At 51.0% G+C, this 19,266-nt stretch overlaps 1 protein-coding gene across 1 annotated transcript in view; it reads left to right on the top strand.

Annotated features, from left to right (window-relative positions):
* Positions 1–229: 229 nt before the first annotated feature.
* Positions 230–19,266, top strand: part of SLIT1 (slit guidance ligand 1) — a 165,997-nt gene continuing 146,960 nt past the window's right edge. The window contains exons 1-2 of the mRNA XM_060125355.1: positions 230–441; positions 18,178–18,249. Of these exons, the coding sequence (XP_059981338.1) occupies positions 245–441; positions 18,178–18,249 (269 nt within the window). The 5' untranslated portion in view covers positions 230–244. The remainder of the gene's footprint in view (positions 442–18,177; positions 18,250–19,266) is intronic.

Below are 19,266 nucleotides of genomic sequence, written 5' to 3'. Positions count from 1 at the left end.
GACGCAGCCCGCGAGAAACCGGAGAGGAGCCGAGCGCCCTCCGCCCGAGGCGCCCTCCCTTCGTCCGCGCACAGGCGCCGTCGCTTGGAGGAGCAAGGTGCCACCCAGCCCGCAAGGCCGCAGCGTACAAACCCGCGGTCTCTTCGGTGGCTCTGCCCCGGGACTGCACCTGGAGGCCACCCCGGACGGGGATGGTAAGCGGCTGCTGCCGTCTGGCAAGCAAGCGGGACGCGGTGCGGGCACCATGGCGCTGACGACCTGGAGGGGGCCCTCGGCGGGGCTTGTCCGGCCCGAGCTCTGGCTGCTGCTGTGGGCAACCGCGTGGCGCCTGGGCGCCACGGCGTGCCCCGCCCTCTGCACCTGCACCGGCACCACGGTGGACTGCCACGGCACGGGGCTGCAGGCCGTCCCCAAGAACATTCCACGGAACACGGAGCGCCTGTGAGTATGGCCCTCATCCGCAGCCCGCGGGGAGCCTCGAGGTTGCCCTCCCACCCCGATGCAATTCAGGGCTAAAGGTGGGGGCAGGACCGTAGGGGCCTGGGCTCTGCAGCCAATAAATGAGTCAGTGCTTGCCAGGGTCCTTCCCGAGCCAGAAGCCAGGAGCCAGGAGCGCCAATGTTCCCCTTTCTCGGGATTCAGAGGGCCCTCGCGGGGCTGCCAGCTCCCATCCTCACACCTGGGCCCTCGCGGGGCTGCCAGCTCCCAGCCTCACACCTGCACCCTGCGCTCAGCACGGCAGGCCTTCCCACTGCGCCAGCACTTTATTTCTCCAGGGTGTCTGGGAATTGGTGCCAGAAAGCCTTCCTGGCACCCAGGAGGGAAGCTCACACGCACCAGGCACCATGTCTCCGTTTGGGCACATGAGGCTTGGGCTGTGTTCTGAGTGGGAGGTGTGCATGTGGGCTCTGAGGGCTTGTAGGCTGGTGATGGGCAGCAGGATGGGATGGAGTTGAAGGTCCTAGTCTCCCCCTTTCTCCCCATTGTTTGCCTCAGAGTCTTAGAATTTTTTCCTTCCAGATGTGAGGCATTTGTCCCCTACTACACATCCAGCCATCCCCAACCCAGGCAGACAGTGGACCTGAGGGATTTGGGTTTGAGCCTTGGGGTATGTTACATTCAGCACACAGAGAGGGGTAGATATGGCCTGGACAAGGAGTCCGTAAATAATGCTGAGAGGTCGGGAACTTGGAGTGGGAGATACGAGGTTAAAGATATTGCCCATGATAAGTCATAAAAACCATCATTTCTCTTACGCTGTTGTCACTCCCTTCTAAATTCTTGAGAAAACTTGGCCCTTTCTAGACTCACCAAATTTTGTAGAATGTGTGTGTGTGTGTGTGTGGGTGGGTGGGTGGGTGGGATTAGCGTGTGTGTGTTTATAGACATATATAATTTGTTTTCCCAGATTCTCTTGCAGAATGTGTATCTGCATGAATTCCTGGTATCTGTGGTGTCACCTCAGTAGTGTGAACCTGGGAGAGCCCATGTACATGGGCTGTGTGTGCAGATTTTTGGTCTCATGCAGGGCCTTTTATTTTTTTATTAAAAATTTTTTATTATTTATTAATTTATTTTTTGGCTGCGTTGGGTCTTCGTTGCTTCGTGCGGGCTTTCTCTAGTTACGGCGAGCGGGGGCTACTCTTGTTGTGGTGCAGGGCTTCTCATGGTGGTGGCTTCTCTTGTTGGGGAGCATGGGCTCTAGGCCCATGGGCTTCACTAGTTGTGGCTCACAGGCTCTAGAGCGCAGGCTCGGTAGTTGTGGCTCATGGGCTCAGTTGCTCTGCGGCACGTGGGATCTTCCCGGACCAGGGCTTGAACCCGTGTCCCCTGCATTGGCAGGCGGATTCTTAACCACTGCGCCGCTTGGGAAGTCCCTCATGAAGGGCCTTTGTGCCGCTTGCGGAGGTGGCTGCCTTGGGGGATTTTTGAGCTGGACTTCGGAGGAGGCTGCTGGCCCCTTTGAAATCTGCCTTCTCCTTCTTCTCACACTCCTGGGTCCCTGCAGTGGCTCTCAGGAAAGGCGTACAGATTTTGCGAACTTTTGAGCACATTTTCATGACTCTCGGCTGGTCAGAGGCAGAAATCTGGCCCTGGGAAGAACTGTCTCCTGGATCAAACTCTGTACAAAGGTCAGCAATTAGCACGTTTGCCCCAGACTCTTCTTGGCTGACACTGAAAAATTCCCTTGTGTGTGTGTGTGTGTGTGTTGTGGCACTGCATGGAGAGAAGTTGGAACAAACAGAGATTCCTTGGGGATCCTGTGTGGCCCTGGAGAGGGACGGAGGGTCAGAAATCTGTCTAAAGGACCCCTGAGGCTGCAGGGTCACCCTCCATGTTCCCTCTGGACCTCATCTCTGTTCCTTTGCCTTGTCCTCGGGGCATTTCTCCTGCAGCTGTTACGCTGGTAGCGGCCTAGGTCTGAGAATTTTAGCCCCTCTCCTTTGCTTTTGGATCTGAATTTTGAAGTCATTTCATTTCTTGCTCTCCCTCCACCTTTAGTTTTGAGGGTAGTGTCTGTTTTGACTTTGATGAACTCTTTAGCTCTTTTGCAATCAGAGTGAGATGGAAGTGAAATTTCCTGGTATAAAGTCAGTTATTTGCTGTGTGACCTTGGGCAAGTGACTTAACTTCTCTGAGCCTTAGTTGCTTTCTATCAGGAAAATGAGGCTGCTGATACGTAAGGTCTCTGGTTCTTGTGAGGACTGAAGGTAATGTATGGGAAGTTCTTGGTACATTATGATGCTTGCTGAGAGCCATTATTATAATAGGATCAGGAGAAGAGTCTTGTTACTTAATTCAGCAAGTGTTTGTGGAGCCCGTAACTGCCCTGGGTGCTGAGGCTCCAGCTGGGAGTGAGCAAGTCCCTGCCCTGAAGGGATGTACAGTTGAGAGGACCGGGCAGGTGCACCTAACTGTAAGCTCTGGCAGTGTAATGGGGCTGTGGGGAGGAAGCTTTGGGATTAGAAGCCCTTTTCTGGGGTGAAGGAGCTTCCAGAGGATGGACCATTTTATGAAGGTACTTTGGGACTCAACAGTGGTTTGGGTCGGATTTTGCCAAGTAGAGAGGGCAGGCAGCCCAGACAGGGCATGCAGGAGCAAAAAGCTTGAAGATGGGAGTGTGGCCGGCCTGCTGGGAGAACGGACCAGCTTTGCCCTGGGGCTGAAACATGCTGTGGAGTGGAATGTGACGGGATTTGAGACTGGGAAGATTGGGAAGGGTCAGGAAGGCCTTTCTCTATCTGGATTTTTCCTTTAGAGACTTCAGGGTTCAGATCCAGGGGTAAGTCATCAGGTCTGACCTTTGCTGTGTGCAAAACTTCTTGGATTGGGAAAGGCTGGAGAAAGCAGAGGGAGCCTGCCTTTTCAACAGGCAGGCCGCGAAAGAGCCATTTGAAGAGGAAAAGAACATCCTGAAAAGAGGCCTTGAGCAGGCTCAAAATAACTGTGGCATATGCTCTCTCTAATCAATATGGGTGTCGTGCAGTATCAGAGCCTGAAACAGTGGCTTCTTCCGAGGCTGTGAAATTTTTATAGACTGCATCTGTGCATTCGTTCGCCTTTTGTCTTCTGGGCAGTTTCCCCGGCAGCCTGTGAGGCCCAGCAACTTTATGATCATATATTCCATAACTCTGGGTCCAGCCCGTCTCCCCAAGTGGGAAGAAATTGTCACTGGTTTGCTGCAGGGCCTTCTGGGAAGACGCTGTGCAGACTCCAGAGCTGTTGAGGAAATTGGTTCAGCCAGAGGGACTGTGGGGCTGTTGGGCGGGTGGGGAAGGGATGCTGAATAATTCACTGCAGTGGAACAACTGAAGTCCAGTGCAAGGTTGGGAGTGTGGTAGAGGAGGCCTGGGGGCTTGTCTCTTTGCAGGGCCCAGACTCAGAGGGGCCCAGCCATGGCCACTATCGTTTTTTCTTCTACTCAAGGACCTTTCAGTTGGATTTTTTTTTTTTTCTAACTTAAAAAATCTTTTGGACTAGAGTGTTTAGGAGAGTGTGATGAGAGAGTGCAATATGTGTGGACACCACTTCTCCCCTCCACCCTGGACACTTGTATTCCAGGCTTGCCGCGGATGCCCCTTGTGGGTGTAGGATGCAGAGAGGAGAGAGGCCTGAGGATGGAGAGAGGGCCCTGGGAGGCCTGCTGGCTTCTGTTTGCCTCCAGGTCCAGCACTTTCTGCTGCTCTTTGGGCCATGGGGGCCTACACTCCTGCCTTCCTTGGTATGTCCCCTTGCCTCCTGGCCAGTTTGTCCACTGCCCTAGCTCCCTGCCCGCTGCTGAGGCCTGGGAAGCCCATGCCTTCTCCCAGCTTAGCCCCGGGTCTGGAGGCCCTGTTCAATGGGGGTGGGTGGTTTTGACCAAGGAAGGCTGCCCAGGGCACCCCCAGGCTGATTGTCTGGGAGCCTGGTTGGAATTCCAAACATTGATTGGATGGTGGCTGCGGTGAGAGGGGTCAGAGGGCCAGACAGAAGCCACGTCTGCCACCAGGGCCTGGCCGGCCTGGGCTCTCTGAGCAGGACTCGATGGGCTCTGGCAGTAGAGACACACGTGGTGCAGGGGGAGTTGCCTCCTGGTGAAGCTCGTGTCTCTAGTAGCAGGTGCACTGGGCTTATTGCTGGGCTCTGAGTGACTGGTGGTACGGCCCGGTGCTGCCACTCCGTGTGACCTGAGACCCAGTTTCCCCATCTGTAAAAGGGGATGACGGTTGCAGGTTGATGGTGAGGACTAAGTGAGTGCATGCGTGTAGAGGGCCTGCAGGCGTGTTTGGCACATGGTGTGTGTTCTGCCTCCGGGGAGAGTGATACCTACCACCTCATAGGGTTTTTGCCAGGACTCACTCATTCTATGTGTGTGAAAATGCTTTGTGACTCTTAGTTTTACTATTTGAGAAGCTCAAGCTAAAGGCTTGAGGGTTCAGGTGGGGCAGGAGAGAGGGCGGTGGGGGGCAAGCATTTGAGTGTTGGCCGGACTGCAAGCTGGGGTCTGGCTCTCAGAACGCTCCTTCCCTGGACTGTCCCGCGTCCCTTAGGGTTTGGAGACAAGGTGCGGGTCAGTGTCATGCGGGGAGTCTCTGCAGGGTGGATGGCTCTGGAGCCAGACTGCTTGGCTTTTTAGTCCCTCTCTGCCATTCAGCAGCTGGGGGGACCTTGGGCAAGGTATGGGGTTTAATTCACTTATTCAACAGATAGCTGTCTCTTGAAGGTCTGCATGGTGCCGAATGAATAGTCCCGGACAGAAATGGAAACCGCGCCTCTCTCTCCGAGTTTTAGTCCAGCAGGAGAGATGGAGATGAATGACACAATAGGAGGAGAATCATGTAATTGCAAACTGGGATAAGTGCTCTGGAGGAAAGTGTGACTTCTCAGGCCCCCATTTCCTTGCCCATAAAATGGGGATGATGACAGGACCTGCTTCAGAGGGTGGTCCTAAGGCTTAAATGTGGTGATGCTGGGAGAAGCACTTTGCACTGGGCCTGGCACACAGCAAGTGCCCAGTAAGTGGTAGTATTATTATTGTTATTAAGGTGACAGAGAATTGCAGGGCTGTGAAAGGAACTTGGGTGCCACTCAAGGCCGGATCCCAGCACGGCCCTGCTCTCTATTCCCTCATCAGGCAGCCACTGGGCGCTCTGGATCCCCGGGGAACCTTGGGGCACACGGAGACCGAGCTGCCCCTTTCACGGTGCCCCCTCTCGGAGGCAGGGGGCTGGCTGCGGTGGCCCAGGCTGCCCGCTGCTGCCAGCAGGGGCGGCTGTGCTCTTTGGGGGCCGGCTGAAGGGCGGCGGGGACAGGCAGCCCCCGCGTTATTGGGAGCAGACGGGAGCTTGGCTGAGCTGCTGTCTCAGTTCTGTGCCGGCATTAGCAGCTCGGCAGGGCTCTTGCTTAATGGGATTTTCTTCCCAAATGCTGTAATTATCGCCATACAAATACTTATTACCCAGAGCAGATGACGGCCGGGCCTTGGGCAGTAGCCAGGGAGCTGGGCTGTGCTCGGGGTGGAGAATTGGCTCCTCTTTTTGAGCTCGAGACTCCCTCCCCTTCTCTCTGGATCCCAGCCTGCCGTGGACAAACAGCTGTTGGGCACCTGCCCTGTGCAGAGTGTCTGCAGAGGTCCAGGATATGGACTCGCTCCTCTGGGAGCTTGCGGCCTGGTGGGGAGAAAGGTCTGTCTGCGAAAGAACAAATGTGTAAGGATGCCCATAGGGACATAGAGCACAGCGGCTACCAGCGCAGCCTTTGCTGTGAGAATGGCCCGGTTTGAATCTCGCCTTCATCACCTACCACCTGAGAGATCTTGGCTGACTCACGAGTGACTCAATTTCCTCATCTGTAAAATGGGAGCAACGTAGCATTTACCTTGTAGGGCTGTGAGTTCAAATGAAATTGTCCATGTAGGCGTGGTTAGAATAACGTTGGCACGTAGAAAGTACTCCATCAATGTTAGAGATGAGGAGATGGGAGTGAGACATGGAGGAGGAGTTGTATCCCTAGAGTGATGGGGAGGTGGGATTTGAACTGGGCCTTGAAGGTTGGGCAGGAATTAGGTGAGTGAGCGGTGAAGCCAGGGCAAGGGAATCTGGGGGCATCCAGAGGTGAGTGCTGTACGTTTGGGAAGGAGATCCAGCTGGTGGGGTGAACGTTTGTGCTGGTGAGTTCTGAGAGAGAAGATTAAAGTAATGGGTAGGCTCAGGCCATGTGGCTGGGGAATGGGGAGCCATCCGAGGGTGTGTGTGTGTGTGTGTGTGTGTGTGTGTGTGTGTAAAATTTTATAATAATTTTTTTTTTTTTACTATTCAGCGATGTTTAACAAATCTAGTTGTGCAAACATCACCACAGTCCAATTTTAGAATATTTTCATCACCCCAAAAGATTCCTTGTGTTCACTGTAATTTTAAATTTTGTTATAATTTCAAACTTACAGAAAAGTTGCAACAAAAGTATATCCCTTATCCAGACTCAATTGTTTATATTTTGCCCCCTTTGCTTTATCATATATTATACACACACACACGCATACACACCTTTTTTCCTTGAACCATTTAAGAATAGATTGGAGGCATAACTTTTTTCCTCTAAGAGCTTCGGTGTGTATTTTTCTAAGGACAATAAGGCTATGAAAATCAGAAAATTTAATGTCAATACAATACTATTATCTACTCCGTGGTTCATTTTAGAATTATATCAATTGTGCCAATAATGTCTTTTGTAGCTATTGTTTTGTTCAGGTTCAGAATTCTGTCCAGGATCACACATGGCATCTACTTGTCGTGGCTCTTTATTCTCTGTTAATTTGGACCAGTTCCTTAGCCTTTCTTTGTTTTTCTTGACCTTAACATTTTTGAAGAATACTGGCCAGTTATTTTGTAGAATGTCCCTCAATTTGGCTTCATCTGCTTTTTTCTCATGATTGCGTTCAGGTTATGCATTTTTGGCAGGAATGCTAAATGAGCAACGTTGTGCCCTTCTCAGTGGGTCACGTCAGAAGACACGTGATGTCAGTTTGTCCCAATGTTGGTGATTTTAGCTCTGATTACTTGGTAATTTGGTGTCAGCCAGGCTTCTCTGCTGAAAAGTTACTATTTTCCCCTTTGTTATTAATAATTGACTTGCAGGGAGATACTTCCAGGCCATGTAAATATCCTACGCATCAAACTTTCATTCACTAGTTTTGGTTCCACTGATGAGAAATTTGTAACTCCACCATTTCTTCTCTATTTATTAGTTGGCATTCTACTGTAAGAAAGATTGTTTGTAACAGCATGGACTTGTGGATTATTATTTTATTCATTGGGTAATAATTTGTAATAATGTTACTACATTATTTTGATGTTCAGAGTGTCCCACATTTGGCCAGTGGGACCCCTTCAAGGTGCTCCCGTGTCCCGTTGACAAGACCCTTTAAGCACTTGCCTCCAGGGGTTTTGAGTGGAGAGTAACAAGTGCAAAATGGTGTTTTAATATATTCTGTTTCCTGGCTTTGGTATGGACAATAAATGGAGGGAGAGACCAACTGGTTGGTGGTGGGGAGACCAGTTGGTTATGGTGACTGTGATTTCTGACAGCAGTTTTTCTATCACTGCTGTATTTTTGTTCTTTAAAAAAATTTTTTTTAAAACTTTTATTTTAAAACAATTTTAGACTTACAGAAAAGTTGCCAAAGTAGTACAGAGAGAATTCCCATACACCCTTCACCCAGCTTCCCCTAATGTTAACATCTTTCTTAATCATAGCACGATGATCAAAACCTAGAAATAAACATTGGTACAATACTGTTAGCTAAGCTATAGACTTCATTTGTATTTCACTAGTTTTCTTCCACCAATGTCCTTTTTCTATTACAGGACCCAATCCAGGATCCCACATTGCATTTAATTGTCATTTCTCCTTAGTCTTCTTCAGCCTGTGACAGTTCCTTAGTCTTTACTTGTTCTTTGTGACCTTGACATTTGTAAAAAGTACTGGTTAGTTATTTTGTAGACTGCTCTTTGGTTTGTGTTTCTCTGGTGTTTTTTCATGATTGGATTGAGGTTGTGCATTTTTGGCAAGAATGCCACAGAGGTGATGTGCCCTTCCCAGAGCATCCTATCAGAGGGTAGATGACATTGATATGTGTCATTGCTGATGATGTTAACCTTGATCTCTTGGTTAAGATGGTGTCTGCCAGGGCTTCCCTGGTGGCACAGTGGTTGAGAGTCCGCTTGCCGATGCAGGGGACATGGGTTCGTGCCCTGGTCTGGGAAGATCCCACATGTTGCAGAGTGGCTGGGCCCGTGAGCCATGGCCGCTGAGCCTGCGCGTCTGGAGCCTGTGCTCCGCAACGGGAGAGGCCACAACAGTGAGAGGCCTGCACACTGCAAAAAAAAAAAAAAAAAAAAAGATGGTGTCTGCCAGGTTTCTCCACTATAACGTTATCTTTCCATTTTCAATTAATAAATATTTGCGGGGGGAGATACTTTGAGAGTATGTAATATCCTTTTTGCCCTCAAATTCTCACCTACTAATTTTAGCATCCATTAACGGATCTTGCCTGCAACCATTATTATCCAATTTTTCTTTTCTATTTCCCTCATTGGTTCTACATTTATTAATTGGAATTCTTCTGTAGGGAAGAAAATCTTATTTCTTTTTAAGAAGGTGGTTTGTTGGTTGGGTACATTGGGTTTTGGGTTTCCTGAGGGCAGGGACTGTGTCTCATGTATCTTTGTGTTTCCATCGCCACGTACATGGTAGGTGCTCAAAAAAAATGTGTGTTCAATGAGTTTTTTTTTTTTAAACCTGTGGTAAGACATTTCATGATTCTGATCCTTGCTTTAGAAAATATGATCATTGTGATAGGCTGAATAATGGTCCTCAAAGATGTCCACATCCTAATCCCTGGAACTTATGAATATGTTACCTTACAGGGCCAAAGGGACTTCGCAGATGTGATTAAGTTAAGGATCTTGAGACGGGAGATGATTTTGGATTATATGGGTGGGCTCAACATAATCACAAGGGTCCCTAGAGAGAGAGAGGCAGGAGGGTCAGAGTCAGTAGTAGGAGAAATATGACGACAGAAGCAAGAGATTGGAGTGATGCCAAGAAGGGGCCATGAGCCACAGAATGCAGGCGGCCTCTCGATGAAAGAGGCAAGGAGATGGATCCTCCCCTAGAGCCTCCAGAAAGGAATGCAGCCCTGGGAATGTCTTCACTTTAACCTAGCAAGACTGATTTCAGACTTCCGATCTCCAGAACCGTAAGATAATTTGTGTTGTTTTAAGCCACTAAGTATGTGGTAATGTGTTATAACAGCAGCAGGCAACTGTTACAGTCCTCACAGAGTTTGGAGGGTACAGCAGAGGCCAAGGCATGAGAGGAAGCAGGCCTGGACGGAGGCAGAGGGTGCAGAAAGAGCAAATGGGAACGTCAGAGCAAATGGGAACGTCACAGGGGACCCTATGGCCCGAGGCTGGGAGGAGGATTTTGCAGAGTAAAGTTGGGAGGGTGGCTGATCCTGGAGAGAAGCCATGAAGTTAGCTTCTGCCTCTTTTGTTTGAATTACCGATACACAGCCATGTGAAGAAATGACCCTAGAGGCAGGAATAGGGGATGGTCACTCTGTTGAGTGTTCAGGCTGGAGAGACAGTTGGGAGGGTGTCCTGGGGAAGTAATGGGACCCACGAGGGCAGTGAGACAGAGACGTCACTGGGAATAAAAATCTCCCGGGAAGCTGGTATAAAATGCAGATCCCCAGGCCCCTTCCAGAGTAGCTGAGGCAGCAGGTCTTTGGCAAAGGCCATTCAGGTGATTCAGATGTGGGAGGTGCCCAGGACACCATCCGAGGAACACTGCTTGGTGCTGGGGTTTCCTGGTGAAGAAAGTACGTCCTTTGAAGACGCAGGAGGACTGCCTTTGGCTTCCACCCACATTAAGAGGGCAGCAGGAAGGGAGGGCCACCAGGGAGGAGCTGGGGGAGGGGCAGCAGCTGGGGGAGGGGCAGGAGGAGCTCCCGTCCACAGGGGAGCCTTGGCCTGACGTTTGTGGATTCCAACCTGGGCGATGCAGTTACTGCTAAAGCCAAAGAAGGCGTCTGGAGATGGTGGGGGGAGGGTTAACAGTGTGGAGAGCAGCCAGTCTGTTTGAGGATGAGGGCCAAGGAACGCTTCTGGAACTGCGACTGGGGGGTCACTGGCAAAGCTGGGCAGAACGGTTTCCTGGGAGAAGTGGAAGGCGGAAGCAGATGGTCGGGAGCGAGTAGGTGGTGAGGAAGTTGGCGGGAGGAGAGAACAAGCACGGGAGCTCCAAGGGGAGCCGCTCAGAGATTGTTTGCAGAGGAGCAGGTGGACTGGAGTCCCACTCGGGGGAGAGGGGGTGGGAGGCGACTGTGGAAAAGAGGAGCCAGAGCTCTGGGTGGGTTGGGGAGGGGAGGACCTATGACAGGTCAAAGAGCAGAGATGGAGAGCATCGAGGAGGGAGTTGTGATCGTGTTGGTGGTCACCATTCAGAACCCTTACTTTGTGCCCAGGCTCCGAGCCAGGTGCTTTACCCACGTCCACTCTTTCACTCCTCATAACAGTCCTGGGAGGAAGGCATTACAGGTCCCTGAGGGACTGGTTCCTGGAGATCCACCCACCCAGCACCAAATAAGATTCCAAAATTCCCGATGCTCAAGTCCCTTATGTAAAATGGCGTACTATTTGCGTATAACCTACTCACATCCTCTCCTATACTTTAAATACTCTCTAGATTACTTATAATACCTAATAAGAGGTAAATACTACATAAATAGTTGTAAATACAGTGTAAATGATATGCAAATAGTTACCAGAGCAGAGCAAATTCAAGTTTTGCTTTTTGGAACTTTCTGGAATTTGTTTTTTGTGTGTGGAATATTTTCGATCTACGGTTGGTTGAATCTGTGGCGGTGGAACCCCCAGATAAGGGGGATAAGAGTCTACTGCACTTATCCCTGCTTTGTAGATGAGGAGAAGATAAGAGAGGTGGAATCGTCTGCCCTGGGTTAAACAGTCAGCTGGTAAGTGATGCTCTGAGTCTCGAGGCTTTGAGATGTGCTTCTGTTAAAATTTTTTTTTATATAAATTTATTTATTTATTATTTTTGGCTGTGTTGGGTCTTCGTTGCTGCACGCGGGCTTTCTCTAGCTGCGGCGAGCGGGGGCTACTGTTCGTTGCAGTGCGCGGGCTTCTCATTGCGGTGGCTTCTCTTGTTGTGGAGCATGGGCTCTAGGCACGCGGGCTTCAGTAGTTGAGGCTTGCGGTCTCTAGAGCGCAGGCTCAGTAGTTGTGGCACAGGGGCTTAGTTGTTCCGCGGCATGTGGGTTCTTCCCGGACCAGGGCTTGAACCCATGTCCCCTGAACTGGCAGGTGGATTCTTAAGCACTGTGCCACCAGGGAAGCCCTGTGTTTAATTTTTAAATTTGACTACCACTCCACACATCTTAATAAGGCTTGGCTTCATTCATTCATTCATCAGACACCTACTGTGTGCCAGGCACCCCCCCACAGGTGCTGGCTTACAGATGTGGCCTCTGCCTCTCACAGCCTGGCAGGGGAGACTGGCTTTTAAGGCCAGTCATATATACTTTTTTATTTTGTAATTTTTTAAAAAATTTATTTATTTATTTATTTTTGGCTGCATTGGGTCTTCGTTGCTGCCCATGGGCTTCCTCTAGTTGTGGTGAGCGGGGGCTACTCTTTGTTGTGGTGCATGGATTTCCCATTTTGGGGAGCACGGGCTTAGTTGCTCTGGGACATGTGGGATCTTCCTGGACCAGAGCTCAAACCCGTGTTCCCTGCATTGGCAGGCGGATTCTTAACCACTGCGCCACCAGGGAAGTCCCCAAAGGACCTCATATTAAATGCACAAATCAAAATGCCAGCTCTGGAGGAGGAGCTGAGTGAACACCTGTGGGGAGGGTGGTTTAGAGGAGGGGACATTTAAACTGAGGCCTGAAGGATGTTGGGAGTAAGCCAGCTGTGGGTTACTCTGTGGGCTCTGGATCAGAGCCCAGCCAGCCCTGGCAAAGGCCCTGAGGCAGAAGAGCTGGTTGTGTAAAGTGGAGGAGCAGGGTGGCTGAAGCCCTAGGGGCTGGTATTTTCCTAACAAGGGAACTGAGGAAAAATCAGTCTTTTAACCTGTGGGCTATGGAATGGTTGTTGGTAAAACAGCAGCGTCCTCTCTGTGTGAAGCTTTCCTTGGCTGATGTCCATTTGGGGAGAGCATTTCTTAATGAGTGTGGGTTTTTTTTTTTGAGTCAGGGAGCAGGGAAACATGGAAAACTCACCCAACCCAGTGCTATTTAGAATATGTCAGTTTGAATGCAAATTTATTCTTGCATTCAAGAAATACTTACTAAAACATCTATCAGGTAACAGGTGCCAGGTACTACGTTAGGCCCTGGAGATACAATAATGAGAAAACCTGGCACAGTCCGTGTCCTCAAGGAGCTTATACATGGGGAGGGGTAGAGATATCAGTCAAGGAAGGTCCCAAATCCATATAAAATTGCCCCTGATTTGTGCTGCAGAGGAGAGGGTTAGAGTGCCCTGTGGGCCTGTGATAGGGAGGTTGGACCAATTGGAAGGAAAAGTTGGAGTGAGTTAGGCAAAGTGGAAGGAGGGAGCAGTGCAGGCAGAGGGAATGGCAAGTCCAAAGGCCCTGCCACCAGAGGGAGCAAATCAGAACAGGGAGAGTGGGGCAGGCCACATGGGGTTTGTGGTCGGTGTTAAGGAGAGTTTTGTCTTGATTCCAAGAGTGATGGGGGTTCATTGAAGGGCTTAAGTGGGGAGTGACACGATCAGATTTGCATCTTGAAAAGATCACTCTGGCTGTGGCCTGGAGAACAGATTGGAGGGGAGCCAGAGGGAAGGTGGGGAGCCCGGTTAGGTGGCTCTGGGCGCTCCATGCAGCCAGTCCACCTGCAGGTTGGGGTGTGGGCCCGTCTACCTCTGTCGGGCGGCAGCTGGGTAGGGACATTCTTCATTCCCTTGGTTCTCCTGTCTGACTTTGCAGACACTGAGTGCTGTGGATTTGGCCAGGGTAAGATTTCAAAGGACAGCGCTGAGGAATACAGTTCCTCAGCTCGGAGGCCAGTCTCCTTCACAGTCAGAGCGTGCGTGTTTATGTTTTGGAGACCTGGCAGGAAGGGAATTTAGAGGGCAGCTGAGCCTCCCCATCACCATTGCAGGTTTGGGCCCTTGGGGAGGAGCCAGCACCAGGAGCGGTTGCCTTCCCACCCAACCGTGAGAAATGCTTGTGAAGGGCGTGCAGCCCCCAGAGCGCCCCAAGAGGGGCCCAGGGTGTCTATTCCTACAGCTTTAGGACATCCAGTGGTTTCTGTCGGTTTATCACAAACACCCAGATGCGGGGATTAGATTCTTGTTTCCCGAGAGGATTCGAGAAATCCTGGTGTGTTTTTGTTTTTCCCTCAGTAATTTTGCTTCAGAGGATTTTCTCCCAAATCTTTCACCACCGAGGTTTTTTTTTCCAGGTTAGGACCACATAGGAACGGATGGGAGTCAGGGCCATTTGCCACTGGAGTGTATTTCCTCCTGGGGAGAAGGATGGATGCAGAGCCATCACTTTCGGAAGAGAGAGAACCGTCTCAGGGCATCTTCCCTGGGCCTCAGCATCCTGGGGCCTGCAGGGCAGGAGCAGCCAGCTCCTCCCTGCTCAGCATAGCACAGCCAGCCCAGCACCAGCCTGAGCTGAGCCTGGGGCACCACCCTTCTAGTGGTGCTATGGTCCTTGAGGGAAACAAAACAACAGCAACAATAGTAGTAGTAAAAATAATTGCAGCAGGGAATATTGATATAGAGAGCATTTATGTATGCCAGGCACTGCTCTTGGTGCTTTAGAAATAGTTAAGTCATTTAAACCTCACCACATCTCTAAGAGGTGGGTGTTATCATTATCTTCATTTTACAAATGGGGAAACTGAGGTGCAGAGAAGTTAAACTTTGTGCCCAGGGTCACACAGCTAGTGATCGTAGAGTAGGCATTTGAAGCCGGATAGTCTGGCTCTAAAGCCCAAGCTCGGCTGGCTGGGAAGCTGCCCTGATGTTGTTGTTTGGGCAGAGCACACGGTCTTATTAGAGGGCCCCAGGATGTCTGTCTGAGTTGTTCCTCGGCTCTGTCCAAGGCATGATTGCTCAGGGTGAGGGGTGGCCTCGACAGAATCCAGCAACACGAGGCTTCATGATGAAGGGGAAGGAACCTGGATTCACGCTGGCCTGAGTGGGATTTGCTCCTGGCCCCACCACTTAGGAGCTGGGTGGCACTGGGCAAATTGCTTCACCAGTCTCTGCCTCAGTTTCCTCATCAGCAAGATGGAGAGAACTTGACTCATCTCGTAGGCTACTGTGCAGGTGAAATGAGATGAAACATGCTTGGAGTTGGGCTCAGAGCCTGCACACACAGGCGCCCAATAAAGAGAAGTGGTGGATGTGGGCCCTGGTGGCAAGAACCTCAGGGACCCCAGGGTAGCTCTGGATCCTGGCTTCTTCCTGAGAAGCGAGGCCGGGAATTGCCCCAGAGGGCCCACCCCACTTGCCTGCTCTGGCTGCACAGGTCTGAAGGTCACAGCAGCTTCTCTGGTTTTCCCAGGCGGCTTGCTGGGGAGGGGTCTCCATGGCGACACTCAAGGAGCACCTGTTGGAGGAATCAGGCACCGGAGAAAAATGACCTCCTCGCCTCATTCCAGCAGCCTGTGCTGAGGGTTCCAGGGGAGGTGGCCGGGCCACCTCGAGGTTGGAAACTCGATCCTGTTGGGCTGCCCGGCTGAGGGGAGAGGGAGGGGACCGTGGAGGCCATTCTCTCAGCCTAAGTGGCGCTAATGACTCCTTAAGCTGCAGCCCCAGACCTGCGAACCCGATGAGAGCTGCCTCTGCTTCACAGGCTGCCTTCTCGAGGGCTGTCCCCTGAGAGGAGGCGCTTAGCTTAGCTCCAGGTTACAGACCGAAGCTGATGGGGGAGGCTGGGGGCTGGGGGGGCTTGGGCTTCCATCGACATTCTTGCCTGGAAGCCACCAGCAGGGCCTCCCGAGAGAGGGGCTGTGTTTGCTCTGCTGTCTGTACCATTGTCCTCCTGTGCCTGCCTGTCCCAGGTCTTTTCTTGAGTGGAGGTGGAGTGGGGTGCAGGAGGTGAGGGGGAGGGGTTGGAATCCACTGATGGCTAAGGAATGCGCCCCAGAGTCTGCCCAGTGGAGCCTGGTGCCAAAGGTGAGAAGAGAGGCAGGTAGATGAGCATGTCATCAGTAGTCCCTGCGAACTTCCCACCCCACCCTGCCCACCTTATGGGAATTCCATCCTCAGGGATTCCTGAGTTCCATTTGGGCCCTGCCTTGTTCAGACAAGTCTTGACGTCTGTCTTTGCCTCAGTTTTGCCGTCTGTGAATTGAATAATTACTGTAGTCAATTGCCTGATGAACCATGGTTGCCATGAGAAGGAGTGAGTGAATGATTATAAAATTCAAGATTTCTCATGACCTTTGACTAATTCTGTTTCTAGGAACGTATTCTTCCCAAATGCCCACCAAGCTTTATGCGGTATTATTTATAATCGAACAATACCAAAACAGCTCAGATGTTCCAGTGACAGAGAATCAGGGCATGCCCAGTAACTTGATATATCCAACGGAAGGGATCCTTTATGCCAATCAAAATTGTAAATGGAGAACGAGCAGGGAATGACATTGCAGAAGGCGTGCACACCATTTATGTCTCATTCACTCTTGTATCTTCAGAACCTTGCAAAATGCTTTGCAAATAGCAAGCCTTCAGTAAATATTTGTCATATTATCTCCACTCGATAAAACTTATATCCAAAGGTAACAGGTTTGAGAGAAAATATTCCAGAATATTAACAAGGCATTCTTTCTGGGTGATGAGCTAATGTGTGATTTTTCTTTATTCTTAAGGTAATTGAAAAAATTCAATAATGTATATATATTACTCATGTTTTTCAGCACAATAACTTGCCTATTTTGTTGACTTTAAAAATAGAGATGTCTCTTAAAAAATTTCAAACAATGCAGAAAAGTATGAAAAGGAAGCTGAAGTCCCCTTAAGGCCCAGCACTCAGTGGTTACAGGCACTCACATGCAGCGAACAGCCCCCAGCGAACTGGTTCTATGCATATACCTCTACTGATATGCCTGTGAGTTTTTACATAAGTGGGCTCGGGGCATACAAGCTGTCTTGAAACCCTTTTCCCAGGGGCTGTATCAGGGACATCTTCCCTTGTCAATACAAAGGGATCTGTACTGTTTTAAAGGGCTGCATGGCATTCAGTTTCACAGATGTACTGAAATTTAGCTAACCATGGCTCTGTCGACGTCCACTTAAGTTTAATATTTTTGCTTTTATAATCAATGATGACATATATTATAATCAAAAACATAAAACCGGGACTTCCCTGGTGGTCCAGTGGTTAAGAATCTGCCTTCCAGTGCAGGGGATGCGGATTCGATCCCTTGTTGGGGAACTAGGATCCCACGTGCCACGGGGCAACTGAGCTGGCGTGCCACCCCTACTGAGCTCACGCACCTCAACGAGAGAGCCACGTGCCGCAAACTACAGAGCCCATGTGCTCTGCAACCTGCGGGCCACAACTAGAGAAGAGAAAACCCCCACGCCACAACTCGAGAGAAGCCTGTACACTGCGACGAAAGATCCCGCCTGCCGCAACTAAGACCTGACACAGCCAAAAATGAATAAAATTAACAAATAAATAAATAATAAATCTTTTTTAAAAACCCCATAAAAACACCCCAAATTCCTTGTGGTTTTGGGTTCAGGGATGAAAGTTTGAGCAGGATAGCCCAGAGGGAACTGCCTGCTTGTGGAGGGAACCAGTCTTCAGAGCTTTGAGATGACATTCTCCTTGTTTGAAGTGAGGTCGTGTGGCAGGGGGAGCAGCAAAGAGAGGCTCAGAGGTGGCCGTTTCGGGGAAGAATATTTCATTCAACGAAAAAGGCCTTTACATTGAAAAGAGCCCATCTCACGTGGAGAAGACATCCTCCCAGCATTTAGGGTGGGAAGGGGCTCAGTCTGGTGCTCTCACCAATGGCCCCGTTACCTTGGAGAGGCCTCAAACCCCTCAGAGAGATCCTGTTAGAAAAGAGCTGAGGAACAGGGAATGAGTTTTTCCAGCTGCTCCAAAGGATCAGGAGCCAGGCCCAGGGGAAGGACAGAGAGAGTGATGAGTTGAATAAATTATCAGCTTGTCAACTTGGGGAGAGAGCCTGTCCTGGTGGAAGAAGCCTGGGCCCTAGGATCAGACGGCTACGGGTCCAGATCCCTGCTCTGTCCTTTACCAGGTGGTGACCTGAAGAGCCTCTCTAATTGGCTAGTTTCTAAATTCTTTCCTGTGTGAATGTCTTGTCTCTCCAACGAGACTGAGCCCTTTCAGGGCAAAAGCTACGTTTTGGGGTTCCACAGCACTCCCAGCAGTGAGTCCGTGCCCTGTGCGTTCCTGTTGGTCAAACATCTGCTGCAAAGAGGTCCCGGCTTGCTAGGACGACACAGACTTGGGGGTCCCAGGGCTTGGCTGGGAAGCACCCAGCCCCGTTGGTGAGATGGTTGACTTAAGCCACGTGGAGAGGGAGCCCGGAGCGGAGCCCTGGCCTGGGGGCACCCTGGGCAGCTCACCATCTCCTTCTCTCCTTTCCTCCCCCAGGGAACTCAACGGCAACAAAATCACTCGGATCCATAAGAATGACTTTGCGGGACTCAAGCAGCTGCGGGTGCTGTGAGTATGGCATGCTGCTGCCGCTTATAACCTTTCTCCTGCCCCCTCCCCTCAGAGCCCTGGTTGTGGGTCGTAGGGTTGTAGGCCAGCTGGGCCCCTCCCCTGCGCGGTCAGTCTTGGGATGCCGTGAGCGGGTGGGTGGAGGTGTGCCAAGTCCTGACCCAGAGTGGCCACTGTCTCCCATATGGCTGAGAAAATTGGGCGTGGAGTGGGCACCAGTAGTCACTTCCTGGCAGGACCTGGGAAGATGGGGCTGCCTTGTCCATTGGCTGGCTCCTGGGGTGAAGGAAGACCAGGCCTGCTCAGGCTGCCGTAACAAAAGACCAGCGACTGGGTGGCTGAAACAACAGAAATTAATTTTCTCCCAGTTCCGGAGGCTGGGAGTCTAAGATCGAGGTGCCGTAAGGGTTGGTCTGTGGGAGGCCTCTGTTCCGGGCACCTTCTCGCTGCATCCTCACGTGGCCTTTCCTCTGTGTGCACACAGAGAGATCTCTGCTGTCTCTTCTTCTTACCGGGACACCAGTCCTATCAGATGAGGGCCCCATCCTTACGACCTCATTTAGCCTTAATTACGTACCTTATCTCCAAACACAGTCACATTGAGGGTAAGAACTTCAGTGTATGAATTTTGGGGCGGGGGGGGATGACCCAATTCAGTCTATAACAGTCTCCGCAGCTCTTTTGAACTTGTGCCCCAGAAAGACTTCCCAGCAAGGCCACAGACCCCCTGAGTTGAGGAGGACGTGACTGGGAGCCGTTGAGGACAGAGGTGACCCCCCTCAGGTGCCTGATAGTGGCCGACATTGGAGGTGGCAGGCATGACTTTGTTGGGGTGGCCACCAACCAGCGAAGGCACCTGCCTTGTCAGGCTGTGCAGGGCTGAGGAGCAAGGGGAAGGGGTGGATCCCTTCACCCGCTCCTGCTCTGTTGATCTTGGGGTGCAGAGACACCCCTACATGCGTGCATTCTGATGTGAGGGTGTCTCAGCCCACCAACTCAGGTGTGCAGGGAAGAAGG

Source organism: Lagenorhynchus albirostris, chromosome 16, assembly GCF_949774975.1.
Source record: "Lagenorhynchus albirostris chromosome 16, mLagAlb1.1, whole genome shotgun sequence".
NCBI classification, from domain to species: Eukaryota; Metazoa; Chordata; class Mammalia; order Artiodactyla; family Delphinidae; genus Lagenorhynchus; species Lagenorhynchus albirostris.
Note: the sequence above shows the minus strand (reverse complement) of the source record. Positions and strands in the feature narration are given on the sequence as shown.